Genomic DNA, 10,289 nt, shown 5'->3' with positions numbered 1-10,289 from the left:
ATATAAATGCTAATATATTGTTTGCCAAGGAATAATTTTTAAAAAAATGATCCCTTATCTTCACTTTATTCCGAGCTACCATGCAGCGATTCCCAGCAGGCCATGTCAAATTTATCCTCCTCATGCAAATCAGCCTGCTTGGATGAATAAAAGCCAGTATAAACGATCCCTTTTGGCAAGATTAACCCCTTTCTTGGAAAGAAAACTTTCCTTCAGTCGCATTGTATGAACACACTCGCACATCAAAGCTACCCGTATTTGCCGCGACCCTCTTATTCCCGCCTACTTTGACGCAACTTTTGCGCATCAACTCGCTATGTTCCCGCGCCTCCTCTTCCCCACCTCCACCAGGGCAAACACTCCAAACAGCACCCCAATCGTGACGAAGCTCACGCTGTACACGCTAAACTGGCCGCGCACGTCCAGCGCGAACCACCCATCGCTGTCGACAATGGCGAGCGTTAGCAGCGTTTGCGCGACCAGTCCAGCCATCGTGTTGATGCCGAAGACGAGCGCGAAGCTGTCGTCGGAGATGTGCTTCGCGATTTCGGCGCTCACTAGGGTGATCGAGAAGGCGTGCAGGACGCCGAACAGGGTGTAACCGGCGTAGGAGGCCATGAGCGTTGTGGTGCGCGTTGCCAGGAGCAGGCCACAGCCTTCTGCGATCGCGATGACGGATAGGCCGAGAATAGTATTTTGGGGGGTGAGGAGCTTTTGGGGAACGAAGCCGGCGGCTAGGGCGACGAGGGAACCGGCTAGGGTGAGAATCGCCTCGACGGCACCGTTCCAGAGCATCGTGTCTGGGCCGCCGATCTCGGACCAGAGGGCCTGGACGTAGGAGGTGATCTGGTAGTAGAGACAGACGGCGAGAGAGTACCAGAGGCTGTACCGGATGACGGTGAAGTTGGTGTAGGCGGATTTGAAGTGTGCCCAGAGGAGTTCGGAGGCTCGCGAGCAGGTCGGCCCCTTTGGGAGGTCCGTTTCTTCGTCCGTGGGAACTTCCTGCCGGTGGAAGTACATGCTGGCCGGGACCGGCGGTAGCATGAAGGCCCAAACCGTGGTGGCCAGTTGAGCTGGAATTGTTTTGGTTAGAGAATCTTGAAGAAACTTTTTGTACTGATCAGCTTATACCTCCCAACGAGATGTAGTTCAGGCCGAGGTAGCCCGTAGCTCCGGAGTAGATCAACGCCTGCGAGGTGGTCGCCGCGACAAACCGGCCAGCCTGCGTCGCCGACCGGATGTGCGACGTGACCTTCTGGTAGTGTCGTCGATCCACCTTCGCGTAGATGTACGTCCAGTACGCAATCTCCGCCGCCATATAAGTCCCGTAGAACACCTCCAGAACCTGCAACGCCCCGAGTGACCTCCCCAACACGAACATACTCCAAACCACGGTCCCCGCCAACCCCGCCACAATGATCAACGGCTTGTACCGGAAGTAGTCCGTAATCAGAAACACCACCACCAGCTGCGCCACGTACGAGTACGTCCCAATCGGGAACACATCCTGCACGACCTGCTCCACCGTTACATTGTACCCGGACTCCGCCCCCGTCAAGTACTGGAACACGAACGGCTCACTCGGCCGGAACTCCTTCAGAAACCCAAAAATGCACAACACCAGCGAAATTTGCTGCCACTTTTCCATCGCGCCGAACTTCAACTCATCCAAGAGTGCCATGAGATAAGCCGCGCGCTACTTGAACTCAAGAGTCTCAGTAGGCGACGACGACGACATCTCGATGCAAGCAGACGCGGCACGCAGGGAAGCTGAAAACACGTGGTCGCGGCGATTGCTGCTCAAAACGGGGAACGATTTTCTCTCGGTGCACATCGCAGCTGGCCGCGATTGATACGTTGCTCTCGCGCGAGCAATAAAAAAAACAATGTTTTGTCTTTAAATAGAATCGCTCAGCTGCCACCACCCGCGTGCGTGCATCTACAATGTAAACGGAGGAAAACTCTATTAAGAAGGGGGAAACGAGTTCATTCAAGAAATTCAGAGTAGAAAAAAAAAGGAGGGATCGTCGTAGTAAGCCTTGGGAGATAGAGCAACCCATCTGTTGGCTTCTTCGCTTGGAATGTTTACAATCTCATCCGAGTAGGCTGCATCGCTGGTCGTTTGAAGCATTTCTGTGATTGGTAAATCGTTCTAATCGTTGACATTTTGAGATGAACAAAAGGGTTAAAATCTACACAAGAAGACTCTGCTTTTGCTCGAGCTTCTACTAGTCACAGCAGTCCATGGAATGTCAACGCACAGGGAAAATAATCTCATTAATTTAATTATTCTGCAAGGAATCACAATCGTACCATGCCGTTGCAGTTGTGCGCCCTAAGCATGCCATGATGGCTGAGGGAGCAACGAAGGTACAAGAAGCAGTTATCGTGTGCCATCAGCACGAGTTGTGCGAGAGCTTTTTGATGAATGGAAAGCAGCTTACTTGGATGCACTGCTTTTGACTGCTGCGGGAAAGCATGCTAATTAAAGTAAAATATTAGTTTAAATAACTAAAAGACAAGTGGAGATGTTCAGAACTGCGGTGAATTAGTATTTGTAGAACTTGAAAAATTTAGGATTTTGAAGTTTTAGAATTTTTGAACTTTCATGATTTTTGAATTCTAGATTACTTTTTCAAAACAACCAATGTGCCATGGGTTTCCTATGTACATACAGGGTTGTTACGGAAAAATCGAAAAAAAAATCCGCGCCAGATCCGCGCCGACCCCAAAACCTAATCCGCGCCATATAAAAAAAATCGCGACAAACATATAAGAGAGTAACATGATGAATCAAATTTCAAACGAAAAAAGAATAATACAGAAATAATACCATGAAACCATATAATAAATCACCAAATTATAAAATCTAGCGATTTTGTACTTGATAATTCACGCCAAAATTTTACTCCGGAAAATCGAAACACGAAATTTCTATTATTTTCTTCTCTAAATTTCTCTAAACTAAAATATGACTCCGAAAATGATCCGAACTAAGAAAATGGCAAAAAAATTAAATAATTGAATAATATAATTTTTTAATTTATTAATAATTTAATAATTTAATAATTTAATAATTTAATAATTTAATAATTTAATAATTTAATAATTTAATAATTTAATAATTTAATAATTTAATAATTTAATAATTTAATAATTTAATAATTTAATAATTTAATAATTTAATAATTTAATAATTTAATAATTTAATAATTTAATAATTTAATAATTTAATAATTTAATAATTTAATAATTTAATAATTTAATAATTTAATAATTTAATAATTTAATAATTTAATAATTTAATAATTTAATAATTTAATAATTTAATAATTTAATAATTTAATAATTTAATAATTTAATAATTTAATAATTTAATAATTTAATAATTTAATAATTTAATAATTTAATAATTTAATAATTTAATAATTTAATAATTTAATAATTTAATAATTTAATAATTTAATAATTTAATAATTTAATAATTTAATAATTTAATAATTTAATAATTTAATAATTTAATAATTTAATAATTTAATAATTTAATAATTTAATAATTTAATAATTTAATAATTTAAAAATTTAATAATTTAATAATTTAATAATTTAATAATTTAATAATTTAATAATTTAATAATTTAATAATTTAATAATTTAATAATTTAATAATTTAATAATTTTATAATTTAATAATTTAATAATTTAATAATTTTATAATTTAATAATTTAATAATTTAATAATTTAATAATTTAATAATTTAATAATTTAATAATTTAATAATTTAATAATTTAATAATTTAATAATTTAATAATTTAATAATTTAATAATTTAATAATTTAATAATTTAATAATTTAATAATTTAATAATTTAATAATTTAATAATTTAATAATTTAATAATTTAATTATTTAATTATTTAATAATTTAATAATTTAATAATCTAATAATTTAATAATTTAATAATTTAATAATTTAATAATTTAATAATTTAATAATTTAATAATTTAATAATTTAATAATTTAATAATTTAATAATTTAATAATTTAATAATTTAATAATTTAATAATTTAATAATTTAATAATTTAATAATTTAATAATTTAATAATTTAATAATTCAATAATTTAATAATTTAATAATTTAATAATTTAATAATTTAATAATTTAATAATTTAATAATTTAATAATTTAATAATTTAATAATTTAATAATTTAATAATTTAATAATTTAATAATTTAATAATTTAATAAGGCCGATGCAAATATTTAAAAAAGTTTTTGTCCCTCGGCCCTGGCCGAGGTCAAGGGGGGGGCAAAAAAATAAAAAAATATAAAAATTTAAATAACAAGCCATAGTCTTCACATTTAAATGAAAAAAGTGTTTTAAAATGCATTTTACACTAGTTCAGTTGTTTTGCAATCATTAGGTTTCAAAAAATCTAAGATCTGACAAAAACAAAAATTGTATCGAAAAAAAAGATTTTGCATCGAAATTTTTCAAAAAATATTAAGATTTTTTAATAAACCCAAACATGCTAAAAATGATTTTAAACGCAGAAGAATGTATTTTAATTTGATTTCAGTTGGTTGCACTTGAATGTTCATTGAAATTTTAAAGTTTATTGTAAAAATATTTTTTTTGCCCCCTGATTTTTCGGGCCAATTTTGAAGGGGGGGGTGACAAAAACTTTTAAAAATATTTGTACCAGCCTAATTTAATAATTTAATAATTTAATAATTTAATAATTTAATAATTTAATAATTTAATAATTTAATAATTTAATAATTTAATAATTTAATAATTTAATAATTTAATAATTTAATAATTTAATAATTTAATAATTTAATAATTTAATAATTTAATAATTTAATAATTTAATAATTTAATAATTTAATAATTTAATAATTTAATAATTTAATAATTTAATAATTTAATAATTTAATAATTTAATAATTTAATAATTTAATAATTTAATAATTTAATAATTTAATAATTTAATAATTTAATAATTTAATATTTTAATAATTTAATAATTTAATAATTAATAATTTAATAATTTTTACGTTTTTTGAGTCTGTAAGTTTAGGCAATTTCAAATTATGAATTCGATTTTTTTTATTATTTGAATATGTAAATTCTGAATTCCACATTTCTTTTTTTATTTGAACCAAGATGTGAACATGACATTTCGCTTTTAGACGGTTATTATAGCAGTTTGTAAGTGGATTTCGTCATGTTGTGATAATTGGGAGTAGAATAAATTCTACTTGAATCAGAGTGGCACCAGAATTTTTCATTTTTTCAATAAACCAAAAATTTAAAAATTTAAATTTTTATATTGAAAAAACTTAGAAAATCTAAAAAGTTTCAAAGCTCTAATTTTGTTATTTTGATTTTAATGAAATTGCAGATGTTATAAAAATAATGAGTTGTAATGTTATGTTAAATTTATAAAACAAATCGCAATACATTTAAAAAAAAATCGCTCCTTGAAGATTATTTCGAAGTTTCGTATTAAGAAAAAAAAATCAATAATTTTTAGAAGAAAATTTTCTTCATAAACAACTTCTTAGAAATCGATGTTCTCGCACTCAACGAAAAAGATTGAATTTATTTAATTCCTGATAATCTTTTCCTTTGTAAAATTGATAGAAATTCTATCGTTCTCAATTATTTTGTTTATCAAAATTGCTATCCGCGCGAAATCCGCGCCTGAGCAAAATTAACCAGCAAATCCGCGCCAGATCCGTGCGATCCACGCCGTCCGTAACAACCCTGTACATAGGACCTTTTGAAAAAGTAAGCAAGAATTAAAGATTTTTTAATTTTTGTACAGAATTGATAAACTTATTTTTTTTAATTTTCACATTTTGAAACCTTAAAATTTTAGAATCTTAGAATTGTAGTATTAGGTTTTACGGCGTGACGTCATTTGACAGCTCGTGTGCACTGTTTACCTGGTCTTCGTCGATTGTCGACGAATTTCCCCGAACAAAATCGACGACCGCATCGAACTGTGCTAAGTCCATGTAAACAGTGCTAACCTCTAAATCGAGTCGGCATAAAACCTAACTGTAGAATTGTAGCATTGTACATTGTATAATTGTAGAATTTTAGAATTGTAGGATTTTAGAATGGTAGAATAGTAGAATTAAAAAAAAAATTTTTTTTTTTTTGAAAACCATGTAGATTTATCTAGGTACCGTCATCAGGGGTGACATTGGGTGTGGGGGTAAGATTGGGTCATACAAATTTCAGCACACCCCCGATGATGGTACTTAACATTGACGTCCGTGTTAGGGAAGTGTACATTCGGAATAGGGGAAATATACCCATTTTAATCACACTAAGCCGTTCGACCAATTCTCATCACTTTTGCCGTTTCCGCTATTAAACCAACATTCTCAGATGTATCAACAATGAAGAGTTGCTTGTTCACTTTAAGTTGAGCTATTTATTACTTTGGAACAGTCAAAAACACTTTATTTAAGCTGTAATTCTTGATCAAAGTGCTGATAGGCCGATAATAGAAATAGGCTGAGAAAGGGTATAGTTCCCCTATATGTTTTAAATGTAACAAAAATAAAACAGATTTTGCTTTTAAAAAATGCTTGTAATGCTCCCAAAAAATCCATGTGCTACAATTTGGAGCATGAAATAATCGACAATCACGCTATCGCCGATAGGGATTACAGACGGTTGAGAAATTTGCATACAAAAAAAAAAAACCAGCAACACGCAATCCAACCATGCAAAATGACGACCCTGTCCCGGTTCTCCCGTTGGCCATAAAAATAGGCTCTCTCAGGTTCATATGGCAAAAAAAAAGAATCTGCTGCTCCGGCCTTCCCGCCGATTAATCCCGTGGCGGGATCAGACAACAAGGAAAAAAGCTGTCTAATTTTACGAGCCCCGTATACACTTGCGCCATCCAAGTAGCCATAGGGGTGTCCGGACCCAAAATTTAAGTGTCCTGTAGCAACGTGGCTCACTTTCTCTCTGATGGATCGTAGCAGGCCGGACCCGTCGGCTTTTAATTGACTATTTCCAGGCTGACTAGATGGCGTTGAAATGTGTAATAAAAGTTTGGGCACTAAATCGAAAATCGTGAAGAAAGGAACACTCCATTTTCGCCGGCCTCTCGGGAGAGTTGCAGCAACTAAATTCCGGATCAGGTTTTTGGATTTTATGGCGGTCCGTGTACGGTTGGACGATAAGAGAAAAGTTTTGCAATGGAATTGGGGAGGACCCAGCTCTTGAATGAGGATATCATTGTGAAGGTGAGGTGATGCTTTTCCCAAAAAAGTTGTAATAAATTACTTTTGAGCGGTTTAATTTTATGTCGCCTGTGAAATTAGTACATTATTTCCTTACCCAAAGTGGACCAACTTCAAAACCCGGCACCGCTAACGCAGCAAGCGGTGGGAAAAGTTAATAAATTTCAACTTTGACGGCGAGCGTCACCTCGTCCCCAAGGCCTGCTGCGATGCGAATCCCAAGTGTCTAACGAGGCGTTAAAAAAAGAACATCGCTCTTTTTTTTATTTCTCCAAATCGTTTCACGATTACGTTGATTATTGCTCTCTTTTTCTTTAAATCCGTCACGTCTTTTAATGTAATCCCCACCCGCGGGAAAGTCAATCACCTTCGAGCTCACCGTCTCTTGGGGTGGAGGACATCTCGCGTGGGTAAACGAGATAACGCTTTTAATAGAAACTGTCAGCTTCGATTTGGCGTGTAATCAATGGGAAATAAATGAGGAGCTTCCTTTCTTATTATTTTTTTTATTTTGGTAGAAACTGTGCGGATGCGGTATTTGTAGGAATTTTGGCAGCTTTATGTGGTTAAAGCACCAAGATAAAATCTATAGAAATGTATTCCAGTGATAATAAGATCATAAAAAAAATCTTTAAGGAATTTTAACAATTTTAAAAACTATAAGAATTATGAAAGTTAAGAATTTTAAGAATTTTAAGAATTTTAAGAATTTTAAGAATTTTAAGAATTTTAAGAATTTTAAGAATTTTAAGAATTTTAAGAATTTTAAGAATTTTAAGAATTTTAAGAATTTTAAGAATTTTAAGAATTTTAAAAATTTTAAGAATTTTAAGAATTTTAAGAATTTTAAGAATTTTAAGAATTTTTAAGAATTTAAAGAATTTAAAGAATTTAAAGAATTTAAAGAATTTAAAGAATTTAAAGAATTTAAAGAATTTAAAGAATTTAAAGAATTTAAAGAATTTAAAGAATTTAAAGAATTTAAAGAATTTAAATAATTTAAAGAATTTAAAGAATTTAAAGAATTTAAAGAATTTAAAGAATTTAAAGAATTTTAAGAATTTTAAGAATTTTAAGAATTTTAAGAATTTTAAGAATTTTAAGAATTTTAAGAATTTTAAGAATTTTAAGAATTTAAAGAATTTAAAGAATTTTAAGAATTTTAAGAATTTTAAGAATTTTAAGAATTTTAAAAATTTTAAGAATTTTAAGAATTTTAAGAATTTTAAGAATTTTAAGAATTTTAAGAATTTTAAGAATTTTAAGAATTTTAAGAATTTTAAGAATTTTAAGAATTTTAAGAATTTTAAGAATTTTAAGAATTTTAAGAATTTTAAGAATTTTAAGAATTTTAAGAATTTTAAGAATTTTAAGAATTTTAAGAATTTTAAGAATTTTAAGAATTTTACAAATTTTAAGAATTTTAAGAATTTTAAGAATTTTAAGAATTTTAAGAATTTTAAGAATTTTAAGAATTTTAAGAATTTTAAGAATTTTAAGAATTTTAAGAATTTTAAGAATTTTAAGAATTTTAAGAATTTTAAGAATTTTAAGAATTTTAAGAATTTTAAGAATTTTAAGAATTTTAAGAATTTTAAGAATTTTAAGAATTTTAAGAATTTTAAGAATTTTAAGAATTTTAAGAATTTTAAGAATTTTAAGAATTTTAAAAATTTTAAGAATTTTAAGAATTTTAAGAATTTTAAGAATTTTAAGAATTTTAAGAATTTTAAGAATTTTAAGAATTTTAAGAATTTTAAGAATTTTAAGAATTTTAAGAATTTTAAGAATTTTAAGAATTTTAAGAATTTTAAGAATTTTAAGAATTTTAAGAATTTTAAGAATTTTAAGAATTTTAAGAATTTTAAGAATTTTAAGAATTTTAAAAATTTTAAGAATTTTAAGAATTTTAAGAATTTTAAGAATTTTAAGAATTTTAAGAATTTTAAGAATTTTAAGAATTTTAAGAATTTTAAGAATTTTAAGAATTTTAAGAATTTTAAGAATTTTAAGAATTTTAAGAATTTTAAGAATTTTAAGAATTTTAAGAATTTTAAGAATTTTAAGAATTTTAAGAATTTTAAGAATTTTAAGAATTTTAAGAATTTTAAGAATTTTAAAAATTTTAAGAATTTTAAGAATTTTAAGAATTTTAAGAATTTTAAGAATTTTAAGAATTTTAAGAATTTTAAGAATTTTAAGAATTTTAAGAATTTGAAGAATTTTAAGAATTTTAAGAATTTTAAGAATTTTAAGAATTTTAAGAATTTTAAGAATTTTAAGAATTTTAAGAATTTTAAGAATTTTGAGAATTTTAAGAATTTTAAGAATTTTAAGAATTTTAAGAATTTTAAGAATTTTAAGAATTTTAAGAATTTTAAGAATTTTAAGAATTTTAAGAATTTTAAGAATTTTAAGAATTTTAAGAATTTTAAGAATTTTAAGAATTTTAAGAATTTTAAGAATTTTAAGAATTTTAAGAATTTTAAGAATTTTAAGAATTTTAAGAATTTTAAGAATTTTAAGAATTTTAAGAATTTTAAGAATTTTAAGAATTTTAAGAATTTTAAGAATTTTAAGAATTTTAAGAATTTTAAGAATTTTAAAAATTTTAAGAATTTTAAGAATTTTAAGAATTTTAAGAATTTTAAGAATTTTAAGAATTTTAAGAATTTTAAGAATTTTAAGAATTTTAAGAATTTTAAGAATTTTAAGAATTTTAAGAATTTTAAGAATTTTAAGAATTTTAAGAATTTTAAGAATTTTAAAAATTTTAAAAATTTTAAGAATTTTAAGAATTTTAAGAATTTTAAGAATTTTAAGAATTTTAAGAATTTTAAGAATTTTAAGAATTTTAAGAATTTTAAGAATTTTAAGAATTTTAAGAATTTTAAGAATTTTAAGAATTTTAAGAATTTTAAGAATTTTAAGAATTTTAAGAATTTTAAGAATTTTAAGAATTTTAAGAATTTTAAGAATTTTAAGAATTTTAAGAATTTTAAGAATTTT

The 10,289-nt window shown here is 28.3% G+C and overlaps 1 protein-coding gene across 1 annotated transcript; it reads right to left on the bottom strand.

Moving 5' to 3' along the window:
• LOC120415089 (folate transporter 1-like) lies at positions 1-1,699 on the bottom strand. The gene is made up of 2 exons (XM_039576506.2): positions 1,132-1,699; positions 1-1,073 (listed from the first exon to the last, which is right to left on the bottom strand). The coding sequence occupies exons 1-2, from the start codon at positions 1,679-1,681 to the stop codon at positions 307-309; spliced, it is 1,317 nt and encodes a 438-aa protein (XP_039432440.1). The 5' UTR covers positions 1,682-1,699; the 3' UTR covers positions 1-306.
• Between the last annotated feature and the right edge of the window lie 8,590 nt (positions 1,700-10,289).

Source organism: Culex pipiens, chromosome 1 (genome assembly GCF_016801865.2).
Source record: "Culex pipiens pallens isolate TS chromosome 1, TS_CPP_V2, whole genome shotgun sequence".
Taxonomy (NCBI): domain Eukaryota; kingdom Metazoa; phylum Arthropoda; class Insecta; order Diptera; family Culicidae; genus Culex; species Culex pipiens.
This window is presented reverse-complemented; position numbering and strand designations above follow the sequence as displayed.